Raw genomic sequence first — 21,392 nt, 5'->3', positions numbered from 1 at the left:
GCTCTTAAAATGCTTAACTAGAAGACTGCGGATGAGTGATCTTTAAAGAGTACTGGATCTAATAACTGGTTAGACGACTTTTGAAGTCATTTGGTAACTTCGTGTAAACTATTATAAAAAAGGATATAAATAAGACTTGTTAAATACTTTAGAAGTAAATCTGAATTTGATGATTAAAGAATTATCTGCTATAAAATGTCTAGAGTATATAACTTTTTGATAAGCTCTGTAAAAATGTATTATGCATTTAATGCTGAAAGTCATTGAATTAAACTTATATATTATGCTAAGGATATGGACCTTGATATAAGTAGTTTTCAGATTTAGATTATGCAACTGCAAATACTGCTCTGCTATAAAACCACGTTATAAAACTAACAAAATAAAACTCCTTGAAAAGATGTGATTGGTGTTGTGAATCTATTACAGTAATTGCATTTTATCTTGAAACATCAAAATAATTTTAGGAAAAGACCTACTGGTTCACCTCGAGGGCCAGGTGGTCCTAGGATCGTGTTGTCTTCTCCTGGATAACCCTATGATAAAGATAATGATTTAGAAACGAAACCAAATTAATAAAATAACCTTTAAAATACGCAGCCTATTATTTTCTAATATATTATGAAATATACAATCTGGTTTTATCTTTTTAAATGGTCAACTGTTAGCTACAAAACTTAGCATACGATATTTTATACACAGTTGTAATTTGAATATGATTCTCTTTGGAAGTGTCAGTCTGCTTTAATTACATAAAAAGTCGCTAAGGAATTATGTCAGTGTCAGGTTTCCAATGGCATTATAAACCAAGAGAAGTACTGTTGCAGTTATTCCTAACTCATAAAAATTTTTACTATAAATATACTATAATCATTTAATCTACAGTTTCAAAATCACTTACAATAAGTAATTAATTTTACTTTTACAAAGTTTTACAGATTGCAAAGTACTTTCACATATATTAGTTCACCTCAATCTTCAAATCACCTACGGAAGACATTTTAATGATTTATTTAAATTTTAGCCACACTTGATATTTCTTTGTTTTTCTTCTAGAATTTGCAAGATCCTTCTCAAGTTGAAAAGCACTTCTTTTATTCTTTGAAAATGTTTCCATGCATACTTTCAGAAAGAATACATAAATTCAATGTTTAACTTTAGGATTAAAAAGTCAGTATTACACACACACCTTTTCTCCTTTAGGTCCTGGCAACCCAGAAAGTCCTGGTTGACCTTGATGGCCCTAACAAAAGGACAAGTAAGTAGACATTCTCTATATTATTTGTATCTGCTTCACTTAATACCACCAAGCCCATCTCATCAGATATTGCACTATTCCGAAAGAAAAATAAGATTCACTCTATACAGTGAATGAGGCCTAAATACATTAGAAGGAAGGGAGATCTCACTCTAATTTGCATATCTTGGATGACATCCTTATCTAAATATTTTCATGCAAATATACATTTTATTTCCAGTTAGAAATGCTTACCCTATATCCTGGAATTCCTGGTTCTCCATTAGGTCCCATCAATCCTAAATGTCCCTAAAAACAAAGTGAATATTAGAGAGAAACCAGACAATTGTTTAAATCATTAAACTTGTACTCTTATTATTTAAATTTTAGATTTTTCATGATATGAAATTCTATCTAATCTGAAATGGGAAAACGAAAATAACACCCCAGCTTTTGTCTTATTTTTCTTCTGAACCACAAAAGTCTCAAACAAAAAATGTGTATTTGGTTTACTTCTGGTATAAACATCCTTAATCATGTTAAGAGAAATACTTTCAGTTGTCAGAATCCTGAAGGTTTCTAGCAAATTCTTGGAAATGTAGTTTATATCTGTCAAAGTGTGTGGTAGATGTGCATCACTGAATATTAGAGTGAAGTCTGACAGTTTCTGATGTTGTCACTATGGGATTAAGGAGATCTCTGTACCCACTGATAATTTCAGATACTTTAATGAATATGGTTTCAGCTCTCATCAAAATTGTTAAAATAGAAATGGTTGACAACTTATGTGTAATAATCACCCTATGATTACTCTTATTATCAGTATTTGATAGATGAGGAAACCATATAAATTAAAAGCTAATCAGTACACGCCCTGAAACTACTGAAAAGATGGCTCAGGCAATTGAGAAAAGCAAAAATAACAATCCTAAAAATCTCCTTGCAAATTATCAAAAAGTTTCCACATGAACTCTCCTATTTGAGTTTGAAAATAAGTAGGAGATGGGGAAATTAAGGCACAGAACAGGTACGGGACTAGCCAAATATCACACTAACCAGAAGTTGTAATCAAGGTAATAAGTCAGGATAACAAATAAGAGGAGGTGGTAAGATTATTTAACTAAAGAACCCACGAGAATCACCTAAATTCATTAAAGTGGATATAAAGTCAAAATATAAAATGTATTTCTCACACAGTACCAATGAGATATAATGGAAAAAGGGATTACATTAGAATAATAAAATCCATAAGAAACTAAGAATTAACCTAACAAGAAAGGTGATAAAGGAAATAACAAAACTTTATTGAGGGATATATAAGAAGATATGAGTCAATGGAAAGACATACGGTGTTTCTCTACTGAAAGATTCAAGATTAAGGGAACTTGACGAACTGGTTCTAAAGTTCACACGAAAGAGGAAGAAACCATAAGAGCCGAACATTTCTGAAAATGAATTATGGAGACTTGCCCTAACGGATCTCAAAAAATACTGTAATAGTATAATAATTTAAATGCTGTGGTATTGACCGAGGAACAGACTAAGACTAGCAGATTGAGAGAAGAAAATAGAGAGAATGAAAACAGACCAATGAATATTTGAGAGTTTAGTTTACAGTAAGGGTAGCATTTCAGAAAAGTGGGAAATTGATTGCTGGTTTATTAAATGATATTGGGACAACTGAATATCAATTTGGAAAAAAGAAAATTAGTCCTCTACAACGTATACACAGGAAAAAAATAAACTCCTCATGCCTTAAAGAGTTAAGGGTAAAAATAAAGCTATAAAAGTATTAGAAGAAGAAGATGGAAGAATATTTTTATACTTTAGGTATGGAAAGTATAACAAACAAATAAAACCTAGAATTGTAAAGGAAAAGACTGGCAAATTTGACTATGTAAAAATTAAAACCTTCTGTACAGTAAAAGATATCATAAACAAAATTAAAAGATAAATGACAGAAAATGAAATGTCTTTGTAACATATCTTGCAAATACTTAATAAAAATATATTAATATACAAAATGTATAAAAATTTATTGCAAATCATTAAGAAAAAGACAACAACCTAATAGAAAAACATGTAAAGTACGTATGAACAGGGAACTTTCAGAGGAAAAAAAACACAAATTACTTAGTTGTAATCAGGAAAAAGTAAATAGAAAATGAGATATACTTTTTCATTTATCAGATTGCAAACATCAAAAGGATTACTATGGAGTATTGGTGGTGGGAGAGTAAATTTGGTGAGACCTCTTGGGAAGGTAGTTTGGGAACAGGTGTCGAAATTTAAAAAGTGAACATTCTTTTCAGAGGAAATCCAACTTAGGAGGCTACTTTGACGGCAATACTCTTTGGATGTATCAGTTCTCATGCTCACTAACACTTAATCACATTTTATAATGTTTTTGAACGTATAAGCCAAAGACAGAGAAACTTTAGTAATTTGAATAAAAGGAAATAAGAAAGATCTGGAGTGGTAAGATGACAGAAATGGAATACTTGAAATGAGCCTGAGGCAAACTTTCCTCAAACAACAAATGTATTACGCAATGCTCTCCAAAAGACCTTGGTGAAAAGTCTAGCATGTGTGACATTTAAATGGAGACTAGGAAATACAAATGCATTTTGTAAATAAGCTTATGAAACAGTCAAAAGACTAAACTGAATAATCTCATAAATATTTCGCATCTCTTTCATGCTGTGACTTTCTGAACAGGTCCAAATATATTAGCAATATAATTTTGCTACTATGGGTTCAGAAGTATCATGCTACCCTTGCTTCCACCATTATGTAAATTCAGCAAAAGATCATATATTATTAGATGTTACGGAGATTTATCACAGCTGGTTAGAAAAATAATCTCCAGATAAGCATATGGAGTCCAAGCATATAAAGAAAACCTATTTTCAAGTAAACCTAATTTTCAAAGCAATTTGTCAACCATGACAGCATAGTTTTATATAGATATTAAATTCTGATTTTAAGTGCAAGGCACATAAACTTTCCTACTTAGGTTAGGAGTTATAATCTGATTTTTTAAAAAACCTTATTTCATATTTTATTTCCATTTTAAGTTTTTTCCTCTTTCTTTTTTCATGTCCAGAAACCACTAAGCCATTTAAGTACTGTGGAATGCTTACAATTCTCCACATCCCATGGAGGTAGATTATTTTCAATGGAACTACTGCTTTCTCTGTAAAATTAATCAAGGGATGAAGCTTTAAGGACATGGATACATTTCTTTTCCATCCACAGTGAACTCAGTTCTGGAAACAAATCAAATACTGACCACAGCACCTCGAGTTCCTCTGGCACCCTTAGGACCACTTTCCCCAATTTTCCCAGGAGCACCTCTGCTTCCAATTTCTCCTGTGGGCCCTATTTGTCCTTTGTCACCCTGTGGATGTTATTAGTAAGAGAGAAAAGTAAGAAAAAAATAAGTTTACACTTAGATTAACTATAATATACCTGAATGACTCCAGATGATATTCTGTGAGCCAAATTCTATAAATAGTAACTTTGCTTTAACTTAGTAGTAATACGGACCACCACTGACAACAATAACAACCATCACCACCTAGGTTATGTTAAGGATATAATTAAAAGTGATTTTGGAAAAAGAATATTAAAAAAATAATTTTGGCCCAGCAAGCAGGGGAGATCTAGTGTTTATGTTGAATTAGATAATAACCAAGGTTTTTATTTTGTATTTTATGTATGTATGTATGTATGCATGCATGCTTGTATTTATTGTTATCATGAGAACGCACAGGCCCTAAGAGAAACCTGTTTCTACAGCGAACTTCAATGACACAAAGCTTCTTGTGTGCGGTTCTGTACATTCAGAATCATCACTTACTGTTTCGGAGTTTGCCTTACAAGATCCATAACATTTTTATGTCATGACAGCCTTCTGAAAACTAACTATCTTCTGTTTTCCGTTAGGCTGACTCTAGCATTCTCTAACTAGCATTCTCTAGTATCAAAACACAGCTGCTCTTAAACAACATTAAATGTTATAACTCATTTTCCCAACATGGGAACCAACTTGTTCTATTATTGATAATCAAGTAGACACAAAGAAAAACTAAACTGTGATCTCGGTCCGTCAAGAAATTTTGGGTATTCATAATAATTCAGTTTTCCACGGGTGCAGGTTGTTGGAAGGACCCACACTGTCCTGCTTCTAATGGTGATTTTAGACATAACATTACGTACAATAAAAAAAGGTTTCAATATTGAGGTTATTTTCATGGACAAGAACGGCAACTGAAATCTACCTCATTCCTTTTTCTTTATCTTTTACTATCCCTTATACTGCTGCCAAATTATGAGAAAGATAGACTACACGTATATTAGCAGAAACAGCAGAAATGGACTTTGGGAACTAGAATATGGTGTGATTTGAAGTTAATTATAGTAAATAAATTCAGAACTGTTGTAGTACAATAAGAAAATCATTTCTATGTCTCACCAATACTTGAACAAATTACTAGTCCCATACAAAGATGAATTTTTCATTATAACGAACTAGAATTTAAACTATATTGGGTTCTTTTAGTAAAATGTGAAGGAAGCAAATAAAACATATTCTTGATTTGTATTTCTTAGCTACTATATAGAAAGATAAAATCAATCAACCTTTTCAATTTGGAAAAACACATTAACAACAAATCAAGAAATACTTCTAATCATATTCCTTTCCCCTAAACATTTTACTAAAGTTGTTACTAGACGGCACAAATGGTATAGTATTTTCCTTTTCTCTCTTTTCCTGCTCAGGGTCTACTAAAGAATTTCTGCCAAACAGAAGAAGGAAAGGCAAAAATCTTTTTAGAAACTACAAGTGGAAAATTTCAAATAATTAAGGTGACAAGCAATCTTAAATGGAATTAAAAATTAGCATATACAAATGTGTCTTTTTAAGCCAAACTTACAGTTTTGTTACTTTATATCTAGGGCAAATAAAAATATCACAGCATTCTACAGAGCTCTGGGCACAACAGAAGAAAGAAAACTAGCATAAAAAGATATAAAAAAAAAAATTACCTTTTTTCCTGGACGACCTCTTTGTCCCAGAATTCCCACAATTCCTTCAGGTCCCTGAATATTCAATGTAAAAAAGGAAATAAATTGTTAATGAAAGTACTTGATGGAATGTTTAAAAATACTTATATCACATAATCACTGAATTGAACGCTAAGTAGAAATTAGGGTTACTTCTCAACAATGTTTGTAGAATTATTTAAAAATAGGTCATGATGATTTATAGGCATAGCTGTTACTAGCAAGTAAAGTTCACTTATACAAACTAGCCAAGATAGATAAAATTAAACTGTTAGTTATTATAGGAAGAAAATTACTTGGTTTTAGTATACCCATCTAATTGATGTGAATGTAATTAAAGTAAACCCAAATGCATCCATTTCAGCAGTGCTATGAGCTACTGTGGGGTCAACATCTTGTTGAATGGGTAGGATTATAAAAAATATGTAATACATGACCAGGGAGAATCTCAAAATCTCACTGGAGTAGAAGATTAATCTTTGATCTGTGGAAAAAAATGAGAGAGGGAAATACATGGAGAAAAAGGAAGTAGTCCTATTAAACTGTTTAAAACCGTTTAAAACAGTGGTTTCATTTCAATCTGTACTTTGTTTAGACAAAAGGAGACAAAGTTTTCAATACGTACACACTTTTTTTTTAGTAAAAAGTATCTAAAATACTTCAGATGTCATGTGAATTTGCAGGTCAACAACAGTTAGACTTAAATGAGATCCACAGCAAGCCAGGTTGCAAGTTCTAAAATGGCTAATAATTAATCACAGCATTCCTTGCCTCAGTTGGAAACGAAAATGGAAATCTCAAATTTGTGTCCCAAAGCTTGGCAAACTGCAAAAATGATGTAGACAAGAAATAAATTGTGGTTTACCACTGTGCTATGTAGGCTCTTGATAAATATTTGTTGAACGAATAAACAGATACCCAAGGAGATGACTCATGCCCCGTGCTCCTGAGAAAATGCTCTTCTAGCCTCAGAAAGTCGCCGGATTTAGAGGTCAAAGCGGTTAAGTTCCATTGCTGTAGTTCGAGCTGCATTCAGAGGTTGAAATGATGGTTGCACTGATAGTTGACCTGAGACTTCTTTGTGGTTATCACGGACTTTTAAGAAGAGGCTGGTTAACCTTCATACAAGTTAATTGTGTGAGCTTTTTAAGTCAGACTGCTCTCGTTTCATATTCTGGCTCTGTCACCTGACAGGTATATGACCGCAGGTAGATTATTTAACTTCTAAAGGCCTCAGTTTCCTGTGATATAAAAGGGTATAATAATACCTCTTCAAAGGGTTACTAAGATTAAATGACATAATGCATGTAAAGCTTAGAAAGGACTGGAATTACACTGAAGAGCTCAACAAATGTTAGTTCCTACTAACTTCTGTTCTCTTTTTAAAGTGTATTATGTAATATTTAAATATACCTATACATATATATATATAAAGATATTCAAAGCTACAACGAATACCCATGTACCCGCCACCCACTTTAAGAAATAGAAGCCATATATACATAACATTGAAGCTGCATGTACCTTTCCAAACACAGCCCCCTCTCTTTCCAGTCAGGTGCCACCATTGTCCTCAACTTATTCATCATTCCCACGCACTTCTTTATACTTTCACTCCATTTGTAGGTATCCTCAAGCAATATATGGTTATTTTTCATCTTTTCAAACTTTAAATAAGCAGAATCATATTTTATATATTCTTTTGAAAGCTTTTTTAGCACAGCATTTTCTTTTCGAAATTATTCAGTGTGTCTTTAATTCACTCATTTTTTGTTTTTACTCCTATAGGATTCCATTTTATTATCAAACCACAACTTATTTAACTATTTTCCTTCCAATGAATGTTTGATGTTTTTTTTTTTCTGTTACAGACAATGCTGCAATAAACACTCTTGTGTATGCCTCTATGTGCCCATGTCAAGAGGTTTTTAAAGGCTATATACCCCAGAGTTGAAATTGCTGGTTTGTAGGATATATGAATCTTCGAGTATACAAGATATTGCTAAATTGTTCTCCAAAGTGGTTTTGCCAATTTACATTCCCACAGCAACGTTTCAGAGTTCTAATTACTCCAAATCTTCTGTAATGCTTATTAGTACTTTCAGACTTAAAACTAGTCCATCACATGAGTGCAAAATGGTATGTTATTTGCGATTTCTATTTGCATATTCCTGATTATTAGGGAAGAATGAATATTTATTCACAGTTACTTGACATCTAAATGTGAATCCATCAAGAGCCATCTCCTCTTCCCAATGTCCAATCTACCAATACACCTACCATGTACCTACATGTTCTGCCGCTCTTCTCTTACAAAGGAAGAAGTGTCTGTTTCCTGTCTAAGGCCAGCTCCTGGACTGTATCTAAGCCCATGTCTTCTCACTTATTCAAGGCCCTCTCTCATGAAAACACCCTTATCTCACTTGCTATTAACTTTTCTCTCCTGACTGGATCACTTCCAACAGCATTTAAATACGCTAAATATTACTCATTAAAAAAAATCCTCCCTTGACCTCCTGGATTTCCTTCCCTTCCTCCCTTCCTTTCTTCCTATCCATTCACTCATTCAATTTCTCAGGTACTTTTCTAGTTCCATTTTCTGTGTCTTCCTCACAGCAAATTTTTTGGAAAGACTTGTTTATGCTCACTGTCACTATTTCCTTACTTCTCATTCTCTCTTCATTCGGGCTGCTGTTCTCACCACACCTCTGAAATTACTCTTTTTCAGGTCACCAACTGACCTCCATAGAGCCAAATCCAATGGTCAGTTATCTGACTCATTTTATCTGAAGCATTTTTTTTTCATTCTTGCAGTTTTTTTACCTTTGTTTTCATGCTTCCCTGATTTTCCACTTACTTTCAACATCTCCTTATTTATCTGCTGGCTCTTCCTCTGCTCAACCTTTTAACGTTGGAGTGCCCTCTTCTGTCTTTTTAAGTGATCTCATCCTGTTCCTGTGCCTTTAAATACCATCTATATTCTAATGAGTCCTAAAATTATGTCACATGTCCTAACTGTACCACTGACCTTCCGATTAGCCTTCCTACTGATGTCTCTTCTTGAATTTCTTGAATTTCAGGCATCTTAAACTTTGTGTCCCAAATTAAACTCTTGAATTCCCTCCTCGAACCCCTAAACTGCTTCTCTCCTAGTCTTCCCTATGTCCATTGGAATGGGGCAATATTTTGAAAACTATTAAAATGCTTTTCTGTTTTGCTTTTTTGAGTACATGAACTTTAACTTGGTCAGCCTGAGCAGTTTGTATGCTCAAGAATTGAATGTATTAAGAGAAGGTTTCTCTATTTTCTTTCTTTCCAACTTTAACATTTTACAAGTTGGGCCTGGAGCACCCAGCACATAAGGCTGTCCTGTATTGTAGAGAAGACACACCTTCCATCTATCACAGTAAAACGGTAAGGCTTTTTAATAGATGGTAGAAGGATGAGGATATTTCATGGGGGAAGTAAAGAGAAAGCCTAGGCTTTTCTTTTGGCTCCAGGAGAATGTGGGAAAGCAAAGAGGGAGAGAGAGAGACACATAGGTGTTCAGATTTTCCTCTTTGTGAGTTTTGGCAGAGAGTGACCCTTGTTCCCCACTACTCATTCAGAATTCAGGAAAGGTATCTTCTCTCTAGATATCACCTGGTTTATGGCCATATCAATTTAGCTGCTCAGCAAAGTCAAAATAAGGAAGACCATATTGTTAAATTTCCCTGAGCAACTTCCTGATTCTTATATGTCGTCGATGGGAACTCATAAATACCCAGGGAGCCTGTGCGTGTGTGTGAAGTGGTTACTACTCTACGAAGATGTGGCTCTCTAGTAAGGCCTGAGGAGCAGACTGCCTGGGCTAGAACTGAATGAGATACTGCAGAACTCAGAGGGATCTACAGGTTCATGGGGAGCTGACAGGCTAGTTGAGCAAGGGAACATCCTCCAAAAAAGAAATGGAAATTGCCAGATGCAGGCATCACCATCAGAGGCCAGCCAGATAAGCAGTAAGTAAATTGACATGGGATGTTACCATGGACCTATCACTATGACTAACACCTGCATCTGGATCCAAGCCTTCCTCATCCTTGCCATCATGAGATATGCAGACTCAACATGGAAAGGAGTAAAAGATGGAGGTTGAGGACTGATAAATTTGAGAGACTAAGCAGCCGAAGAGTCTGATCATTACCCAAAGAGACTGCTAAATTGTAGGGATAGATTGTTCAAGGTTTCAACAGAATTGGATGCAAAATTTTCTGTCTCCCCCAATTCCTCAACCACTCCTCACTAATCAGTAAGTTACAGCTTGTGAGGAAAATTAGATGAACTAAAAATAAAATAATTATATATTTGCACACGTGTAGGTACCAGTTTGTAGCCCTGTTACACATTTAATGATATCATCATGCACTGAGTTGCTCTGACTAAAAATCAGGATTTATTTTTATTCTTTATTATTTTTTCTTCTTTTTCAACATCCAAACCATTAGGAAATCCAGTCAGCTACACCTCCAAAATATGCCTTAAATCTGATCACTATTCACTACCTGTATTGCTGCCCTGCATTCCAAACCACCATATCATTTCTCATCTACACTCCCGCCACAGCCTTCTAAGTGGTTTGGTCCACTCTTACCCTCATACTCCATTTCTTCACAACAATCCAAATGATTGCTGCCAGCATTAATCAAACATCTCTCCCTATTTAAAACCCTCTAAATGGCTGCCCTGTTGCAATTAGAACAACCTCCAAACTTCTTATCATGGTCTACAATCCTCTACATGATCTGGCTCCTCCCATTTCTCTGACAGCATGTTTTCCAGTTATTTACTACACTCTAGCTACTTGGGCTTTTTTTTTTTTTTAAACAGAGCGTTCAATAAACATCCTTTCTGCCTTAAGGCAATTGCATTAGATGTTCCCTCTGCCTAGAAAGCTCTTTTTCTTAGATATTCACAGGACTGGCTTCTTCTTATCCTCAGGCATCTGGCTCATTGTAACCTAAGGTAGTCCTTTTGCCGATCACCCCAATTTAAAGTGGCTCCTTTACACTCTCTACCCCACTACCATGTTGTACCTTCTTCATAGCACTTATCACTATGAGAGATAATTATTCTTGTTTACATTGCCTTTCCACACTACAATATAAGTTCCATGACAGCAGGGACCTTGTCTGTTTTGTTCATGGCTGTAACATTAGTACCTAGAACTGTGCCTGGAATATAAGTGATGCTTAATAAAATATTTAATAAACAAATAAATGAATGATAGAATGCATGCCCAAAGTAGAAAACATTTAGCCTTAATCAGACAGTAAGCTAGTCTACTAGGTATTCATTTCTAAATAACATCTTAAAGAACATGTACTAAATGTTGGAAGTAAAACCAAAATTTGTGAATAAAAGGAAAAGGGTAGCGAGAGATTTTTATAATACTTTTTAGCTTCTAGTAAATGGAACATACAGATCTACTAGGAACCTTTTGCACAATGACCTTCTGCACATACATGAAGAACTCATTATGTGTGAGAAAAGAAGCTGTCTGTGTTCTATATTGCCTTTTCTTTTGTCATTATAATGAGAAAGGTCTCCCTTAGTTCTTTGGTTCACTTTTATTTTCTCTCTTCAAAGATAGGTTGTTTTTCTTTTTAGGGGGAAGAGTAAGTAGGTAAACTTAGGCTGGTTTATTTTAGTGCTTGTTCTGAAATACAAAAGTAATATTTTGCTCCAAAATGCTGGTTTTTAAAAGTTAACATGATCCACTGCAACCCATTTGTGTATTTAGAGACTTATAGAGCAGACTGGAAAAATAGCAACATTTTCTACACTGTGCATGTTTTAATAGATATCTTCAATAATTACAGAAATAAGAATGCTTTTGTATAAATGTCCTATTGACAGAGAAGAGTTGGCTTGATGTTCAGGCTACTCACAAAATAGAGAAAGGAGTTGGTATTCCTATTGATTATTTTAAACTTTGTGAAAGTAGCTATATGGTCAGAAGTAATGCATCACATCTATTTTTTTTAACAACTTTATTAAGATATCATTCACATACCCTATTATGAATCCATTTAAACTGTACAATTCAATGGTTTTTAGTATATTCAGAATTGTACAACCATCACCACAATCAATTTTAAAACATCTTCTCACCCAAAAAGAAATCCTGTACCCACATGCAGTCACTTCCCATTTCCTCCCAACCCCCTCAGCTGTAGGCAACCACTAATCTACTTTCTGCCTCTATAGATTTGCCTATTTGGATATTTCATACAATATATGGTCTCTTACGACTGGCTTCTTTCATGAGGCATAATGTTTTCAAGGTTCATCAATACTATAGCATGCATCAGTATATCATTTCTTTTTATTATCAAACAATATTCCATTGTATGAACATACTACATTTATTAATAAATATTTATTATTTCATCAGTTGATGATCATTTGGGTTGTTTCCACTTTTTGGCTATCATAAATAATGCTGCTATAAACATTCACGTACAAATTTCATTTGAACATCTGTTTTCAATTCTCTTGGGTAAATACCTAGGGGTAGAATTGCTGTGTCATATGCTAACTCCAGATTTAACGTTTTGAGAAACTGCTAAAGTGATTTACAAAGTGGCTCCACCATTTTACATCCCACCAGCAATGTATAAGGGTTCCATCATCCTCATCAAAACTTATTTTCTTTTTTTTTAAAATTATAACCATTCTAGTGGATGTGAAGAGGATACCTCATTGTGATTTTATTTGCATTTTCCTAATAGCTAATGATGTTGAGCATCTTTTCAGGTGCTTATTGGTCAACTGTATATCTTCTTTGGAGAAACATCTGTTTAAATATCTAAATAAATATCTGTTTAAACTTTGCTCATTTTTCAATTGGGTTATTTTTCTTTTTATTATTGAGTTGTAAGAGTTATTTATATATTCTGGATATAAGTCCCTTATCACGTATGATTTGCAAATATTTTCTCCCATTCCGTGGGCATCTTTTCACTTTCTTGATAGTGTTCCTTGAAGTATAAAAGGTTTAATTTTAATCAAGTCCAATTTATCTATTTTTTCTTTTGTCACTTGTACTTTTGGTGTTATCCAAGAAGGCTTTGCATAACCTGAGGTCATGAAAATTTACTCCTATGCTTTCTTTCAAGACATTTATAGTTTTAGCTCTTACATTTAGGTATATGACCCATTTTGAGTTAAGTTTTGTGTGTAGAAGGGTCCAACTTTATTCTATTGCATGTGGGTATCCAGTTGTTCCAGCACCATTTGTTGAAAAGATCATTCCTTCTCTCATTGAATTGTCTTGGTACATCATATGCTTTTGTAATTCAAATTTATTTTGTTCTAGTTTTTCTTCCTGGAATTTATTTCATCCCTTGAGATAGTCAATACCACTAAATACTGTTAAACAAAGTTTAGAAGCTATAGAGTGATTCCCATCAGAGATTATGTTTCTCTTCTGCTTGAAACCTTTCAACAGCTTCTCACTATACTTTGAATAAAACACAAACTTCTTACTACGGTTTAAAAAGTCCTTCATGATCTGCATCTACCTGTTTCTTCAACCTTATCTCAACTTTTCACTACTCACTGTGCTGCAGCTACAATAGCTCCCTTTCAGTGTTCCAAAAATACATAGATCATTCTCACCTCCGCATCCAGGCCTGTGCTATTCCATCTACCTGGAAGGATCTCCCAAAATTCTTTGCATAACTGGTTCCTTTTCATTCTTCAGGTTTCAACTGAATTGTCCCCTATCCAGAGAAGCTTTCCCTCAATGCCGTAGGCTTCTCTACCCTTAATGAGTTGGCTTCCCTTGCCTTAACCAGTTATTCTTTTTCATCACTGTTTATTTATATCATTGCATTTATCATAATCTGTAACGATCTTGTCTATTGTCAGTCTTCTCCATGATATTATAAAATGTGAGATCAAGGATCTTGATAATCTTGTTCCCCTTGGCATGCCCAGTGCTTAGCAGAGCTCTTGGCTCGTAGAAGGTACTCAAAAACTTTGCTGAATTAATGAATGAACAAATATAGTTTATAGAGTCACAGTCTGTAAGGCTAGTAAAAATTTAGAAACATCCAAACTAATGCTTTTTTAAAGCTATAAAACCTTTTCTTCTAAAGAAAACCTATACAGAAGCAAATACATTTAACAGATATACAAGGATCTTTTCTGACTCAAGTAGGAATAGAAGGAACAGAGTCTTGCCAAGTCAGCATCCTCCCTGACACAATCATCTTGGGAGGTTCTGCATAGTTCCAACTCCTGTATTATGTCGAATGTGTAAATTGAGAAACCAAAGAATGACTTACGTAACAATGTACAGCTCTTTAGCAGTAGAGCAGAAGTTTGAGCAATTCAGAGGTCAGTGCAGGATTCTTTCTATTTCTGTTTTGCATTATGACACAAGAGTTCAGAACAAACAAGCCTAACACCAGAGTCATAGGAATCATTCAGAAGATAAAGATATGGATAATCCTTTATTCCTTAATGCCGCTGACCTAAACTTTCCAAATCGATTATTTTTTAGGAGTTCCAAGGAAACTGTCCCAGAAATAAGAGTCACATACATCTTATCATTCTTTCCTAACCATCAATATTCTTATAATCTTTTTGATTTCACTTTTAAGATCCTATTGAAAAAGCTTCTTAGAAAAGGGTGCTTTATTTAGTTTCATCTTCTCTTAAGATATTCATCTTTACCTAATATCATACCATCCTACACAGATGGGAAACATCACACTTCAATAAATCCAACCAAATTTTGTCCTAAAGGAATAAAACAAGACAATTTCATTTTTATACATTCAACTTTGGAGTCCATAGCTTCACATATGGTTAGTTCTTACATACCACAGTGATAGATTTTTTTTAAGAAATGAATGATAGACCATAAGTCAGACAGATGTTTCTTTTCGGATGCTTCCAAACTCTTTTATCATACAGAGTTCCGTGGCATTTAAGCAACTAAGCATTTTAGCACAGAATTCAAGTTTAATGCTTCTATTTTATATATATAATTTTTTCTTCTGTTCAGAGAAGTCTACATCTTGGATTTGGGACTTTGTTACCGATGCTTCCTTTGCCTTATCTTTCAATCCAGATCTCATTTCCCAATCTTCTAGAAAGTAAAAAGAGTATCTCTTTAACTTGAAAGAAAAAAGTTTTATTTCTTTTGCTCACTCTCTTTCTTGTTTATTTTTTTAAGAATCTAAGGTATCATCTTTATGACATTGCTTAAGGAAGGATCTTTTAAAATGCAAAAATAAATCCAACATCAGGCTGTCTGATTAAGCAATAGTTCCTTGGATCATAAAATTCTTTTGAAAAAATATGCCATGGTATTTTTACTGAGTTTATGAGCTGAAAGGCATTTAAAATTCCAAGGGGAACAACAAAAAGAATAAAAAAGAAACACACATGTGTTGTTACTAAAAAAGGCACCAAAGATGTGTACAAGGCAGGATTGTTCCTGGGAAAAATTATGAAGCAGATGAAATCTGTGTTTATCATTTTTCCATGCCTTGTTTTGAGCCCCTTTTTCATCTCTGCTCTACCCATCACCAGCTGTCATGCTGCATCATCCCTCTCTGGATTCCTGGCTGTGTTATACTATGGCATGCTTAGGCCTTTCTTTTTTCTTACTTCTGTGTTCCCTTCCTCACCAACTTTTAGGGTTCTGCTAGAGAACTAGGCTAGTTGATTGAAAAAAATCCATGCAAAAGTATTAATAATGACTTTTTTTTTTTTGAGGAAGATAGCCCTGATCTAACATCTGCCACCAACCCTCCTCTTTTTACTGAGGAAGATTGGCCCTGAGCTCTGTGCTCATCTTCCTCTATTTTATATGTGGGATGCCTGCCACAGCACAGCTTGATAAGCAGTTTTTAGGTCAACACCTGGGATCCAAACCAGCAAATCCTAGGCCTCCCAATGTGTGAACTTAACTGCTGTGCCACCAGGCTAGCCCCAATAATGACTTTCTTATATAAAAATGAATTTGATAAGAATTCTCAGGGAGATAACCACACTTTCTCAGCATCTGTTACTTGGCTTCTCTGTGAGTCTAGCCCCACTGCTAATGGAAGAAAGGAGAGTCCAATTATGGAACACAACATAAGGCACCGCTCAATCACAGAGCTTAACCAGTGGTACCACCCTGCCAGGGACACAGCCTATGACCTGGCCCTACCAGAAGTAACCTCAGAGCACAGATAGTGGCCCCACTTGATCATGGAGGCAGCCAGCATCCCTGCCCAACCAGGGTGCCTGTTCAGTGGCTCCAGTTGAACACAGAGCCTAGCCAGCAGGCACACTCACTGCAGAGACCAGCCAGTGGCAACACTCCCTGTCTCAGGACAGGGGTAGGGACCTCACCCAACTGGAGATCCCAATAGCAATTTGCACCTGCTCATGAACACTACCAGCTGACCCATCCAGTAACCTGAGCTAAGCAGACTGGTGAAAGTCTTTCCCTGCCAAACAAACTTGTAATGTGGAAGAGGAATAGCTTACTCAAACATGCAGATAACAAAGGAGGATACAAGGATCATAAAGAATCAGGTATACATGATAACACCAAAGGAAACTAATAAAGCTTCAATAACTGACACTAAAGAAATGGAAATCTAGAAGCTGTCTGACAGAGAATTCAGAATAATCCTCCTAGAAAAGTTCAATAAACTACAAGAACAGACAGACAGACAACTAAATGAAATTAGGAAAACAATGCATGAACAAAATGAGAACAAAGAAATAGAAACCATAAAAATAAACCAAATGAAAATCCTAGAGATGAAGAATACAATGACTGAACTGAAGAATTCAATAGAGAGCTTCAATAGCAGACTTGGCTAAGCAGAAGAAAGAATCAGTGAACTCAAAGATAAGTCATTCGAAAATATCCAGAGGAGCAAAGAGAAAAAAAGAATAAAAAAGAGTGAAGAAAGCCTATGGTACTTATGGGACAGCATCAAGTGAAACAATGTATGCATTGTGGGAATACCATGAGGAGAGGAAAAAGAGAAAGGATTAGAAAGTTTATTTAAAGATATAGTGGTTCAAAATATCCAAAACTTGGGGAAAGAAATGGACATTCAGATTTATGAAGTCCAAAGGACTCCAAACAGGTTGAACCCAGAAGGGTTACTTTGAGACACATTATAATTAAATTGTCAAAAGTCAAAGACAAAGAGACAATTTTGAAAGCAAGAGAGAAGCAGCTTGTCAATACAAGAGAGCCCCCATAAGACTACAAGTAGGTTTCTCAGGAGAAATTTTCAGTCCAGGAGAGACTGGGATAATATCTTCAAAATACTGAAACAATAACAGGAACAACAAAAACTTGTCAAAAAAGAATACTACATCCAGCAAACCTGTCCCTCAGGAATGAAGGGGTAATAAAGACTTCCCCAAACAAACAAAAGCTGAAGAATGCTTCACCACTACACTTGCCTTACAAGAAATGCTAAAGGGCACTTTTCAAGCTCAAATAAAAGGATGTAAATAACCTCGTAAAAACACATGAATGTGTAAAACTCATAAGTAAAGGTAAACATATACAGTCATGTGTCACTTAACGAGGAGGCTGTGTTTTGAGAAATGTGTCATGAGATTTCATTGTTTCGCAAACATCATTGAATATACTTACACAAACCTAGGTGGTACATAAACCTAGGCTGTATGGTACTAATCTTATGGGACCACTGTTGTATATGGAGTTAGGACCACAATTGTATATGTGGTTTGTTATTGACTGAAATGTTGTTAGGCAGCACATGACTGTAACCAAAGCCAGATTCTCTAACATTGTAATGGTGGTACATAAATTGCAGTCAAAAAGTTAAAAAACAAACATGTTAAAAATAACTATACCTACAATAATTTGTTATTGTATACATAATATCAAAACATAAATTCTAAAATTGAAAACATAAAATTTTAGGGGGGTGATGGAGAAGTAAAAGTATAAAGTTTCTGTTTGCTATTGAAGTTGTTGTCAGCTCAACATAGGATGTTATGAGATATTTTATGTAAGCCCCAAAGGAAAAACATGCAGTAGACACACAAGATTATGATAAAGGATTCAAGGCATATTGCTACAAAAAGTCATAAAATCTCAAAGGAAGAGAACAAAAGAGGAAGCAAAGAGCAAATGATCTAAAAATCTCAGTGAGCAATTAACAAAACGGCAATATAAAGTCCTTACTTAATTAGTTTAATCATAAATGGATTAAATTCTCTAATCAAAAGACACAGAATGGCTGAATGGATAAAAAACAGGATCCAATGGTATGCTGCCAATAAGAGACTAATTTAAGCTTTAACAATGCAAAAAGACTGAAAATGAATGGAGAGAAAAAGATATTTCAAGCAAATTGTAACCAAAAGAACACAGGGGTAGCAACACTTATATCAGACAAAATAGACTTTAAACTAAAAATAGTCACAAGGGACAAAGAAGGTCATTATATATGATAAAAGGGTCAATTAATCAATGACGTAATAATTGCAAATATTTATGTACCAAACATTGGAGCACCTATATAAACAAAGCAAATACTCACAGAAATAAAAGGAGAAATAAACAGTAATACAATAATACTTGGAGACTTTAATACCCCACTCTCTACAATGGCTAGATTATCTAGACAGAAAATCAATAAAGAAACAATGGATTTGAACAATACTATAGACCAAATGAACCTAACAGACATATACAGAACATTCCATCCAATAGCAGCAGAATACACATTCTTTTTAAGTCCACATGGAACATTTTTGAGGACAGATCATATGTATATGGCCACAACATAAGTATCAACAAATTCAGGAAGACAGAAATTATACCAAGTATCTTCTGTTGCCAACCACAATGATATGATACTAGAAATAATAACATGAGGAAAGCTGGAAAATTCCCAAATATGTGGGAATTAAAAAACATATTTCTGAACAACCAATAGATCAAAGAATAAATCAAAGGAGAAATTAAAAAAATCTTGAGATAAACAAAAATGGAAAAACAACATACCAAAACTTATGGGATGCAGCAAAAGCAGTTCTAAGAGAAATGTTTATAAACATCTACATTAAGAAAAAATGAAAGATCTCAAATAAACAATCTAACTTTACACCTAAAGGAACCAGAAAAGAAGGACAAACTGAGGCCAAGATTAGCAGAAAAGAAAACTATAGGCCAATCTCCCTGATGAATATAGATGTAAAAATTCTCAAGAAAATAATAGCAAACCAAATTCAACAGCACATTAAAAGGATCATACACCACGATCAAGTGGGATTTATTCCAAGGATGCAAGGATGGTTCAACATCTGCAAATGAATCAAAGTGATACACCACATTCATAGAATTAAGGATAAAAACCATATGATCTTCTCAATAGATGCAGAAAAAGCATGTGACAAAATTCAATAACCTTTCCTGATAAAAACTCTCAACAAATTGGACATAGAAGGAATGTACCTCAACATAATAAAGGTCATGTACGACAAACCCACAGCTAACATCATACTCAATGGTGAAAGGCTGAAAGCTTTTCCTTTCAGCTCAGGAATAAGACAAAGGTGGTCACTCTCACCAGTCTTATTTAACATAGTACTGGAAGTTCTAGGCAGAGCAATTAGGCAAGAAGAAGAAATAAACGGCATCCAAATCGGAAAAAAGTAAAATTGTCTCTGTTTGCAGATGACATGATCTTAATACACAGAAAACCCTAAAGACTCCATGAAGAAACTGTTAGAATTACTAAATGATTTCAGTAAAGTTGTAGGATACAAAACCAACCCACAAAAACCAACAGCATTTCTATATACTAACAATGAATTATCTGAAAAAGAAAAAAACTATCCCATTTACAATAGCATCAAACACAATAAAATTCTTAGGAATAAATATAACCAAGGAAGTGCATATCTGTACATTGAAAGCTAAAAGACATTGATGAAAGAAACTGAAGAAGATACAAATAAATGCAAAGATATCTCACGTTCATAGATAGGAAGAATTAATATCGTCAAAATGTCTATACCATCCGAAGTAAACTATATATAGATTTGATGTAATCCTTATCAAGATTCCAACAGCATTTTTCACAGAAACAGAAAAAAACAATCCTAAAATTCATGTGAAACTGCAAAAGACCCGAATAGCCAAAACAGTCTTGAGAAAGAAGAATAAAGCTGGAGGCACCACACTTCCTAATTTCAAACTATATTACTATAAAACTATAGTAATCAAAACAGTATGATCCTGGCATTAAAACAGACACATAGACCAATGAAACAGAATCAAGAGCCCAGAAATAAACCCATGTATATACAGTCAACTAATATTTGAAAAAATATGGTGCATATTATATGGTTTATGTATCCAATGGAATATTATTCAGCCATAGGTAGAAGGAAATTCTGCCATTTGCAACAACATGGATGAACCTGGAGGGCATTATGCTATGTGAAATAAGTCAGACAGAGAAAGACAAATACTGTATGATCTCACATATATGTGTTATCTAAATAAACTGAACTCACAGAAACAGAGGGTAGGTTGGTGGTTGCCAAAGGCAGGGAGATGGGGGAAATAAGTGAAGGTGGTCAAAGGGTATAGACTTGTGGTAATAAGATGAATAAGTTCTGAGGGTGTAATGTACAGCGTGGTGACTATACTTCATAACACTGTATTGCATAGTTGAAAGTTGCTAAGAGAGTAAATCTTAAAAATTCTTACCACACAGAAAAGGTAACTATGCGAGGTGATGAATGTGTTAACTAACCTTATTATGGTAACCATTTAGCAATATATACGTATATCAATCATCATGTCACACATCTTAAACTTACACAATGTTATATGTCAATTATATCTCAATAAAGCTGGAGAAAAAAAAAGTTCAATGCCTTGTGTGACACATGGAAAAAGTGTCTTTTCTTTTTGGATGTTAGGAAGGCTGATAATCAGTCCCTGGTTTGTCCCTCTCTCAAGGCACAGGTCCACACCTCCAATTACCCACTGAACATATAAGGTGGTCAGAATGTGTGTGTATGTGTG

The 21,392-nt window shown here is 34.5% G+C and overlaps 1 protein-coding gene and 1 long non-coding RNA gene across 20 annotated transcripts in view; one reads left to right on the top strand and one right to left on the bottom strand.

Annotated features, from left to right (window-relative positions):
• The window catches only part of COL24A1 (collagen type XXIV alpha 1 chain), a 349,075-nt gene that overhangs the window by 82,754 nt on the left and 244,929 nt on the right, over positions 1-21,392 (bottom strand). For all 18 annotated transcript variants that reach the window (XR_011532521.1, XR_011532522.1, XM_008516954.2 and 15 more), the window contains 5 exons: positions 6,290-6,343; positions 4,530-4,637; positions 1,493-1,546; positions 1,190-1,243; positions 480-536 (listed from right to left, as the gene is read on the bottom strand). Coding sequence is in view for 16 of the 18 variants with exons in the window: in XM_008516954.2 (XP_008515176.2) it covers positions 480-536; positions 1,190-1,243; positions 1,493-1,546; positions 4,530-4,637; positions 6,290-6,343 (327 nt within the window). In the remaining 2 variants the exon portion in view is untranslated. The remainder of the gene's footprint in view (positions 1-479; positions 537-1,189; positions 1,244-1,492; positions 1,547-4,529; positions 4,638-6,289; positions 6,344-21,392) is intronic.
• Positions 1-21,392, top strand: part of LOC139079170 (uncharacterized) — a 59,413-nt gene that overhangs the window by 3,628 nt on the left and 34,393 nt on the right. Inside the window, exons 2-3 of one of the 2 annotated variants that reach the window (XR_011532530.1) lie at positions 1,204-1,258; positions 6,023-6,114. This is a non-coding gene — a long non-coding RNA (uncharacterized lncRNA). Of the gene's footprint in view, positions 1-1,203; positions 1,259-6,022; positions 6,115-21,392 lie in introns of those variants that run through there. The other variant, XR_011532529.1, reaches the window with a different exon arrangement.

Source organism: Equus przewalskii, chromosome 24 (genome assembly GCF_037783145.1).
Source record: "Equus przewalskii isolate Varuska chromosome 24, EquPr2, whole genome shotgun sequence".
Classification (NCBI taxonomy): Eukaryota; Metazoa; Chordata; class Mammalia; order Perissodactyla; family Equidae; genus Equus; species Equus przewalskii.
Note: the sequence above shows the minus strand (reverse complement) of the source record. Positions and strands in the feature narration are given on the sequence as shown.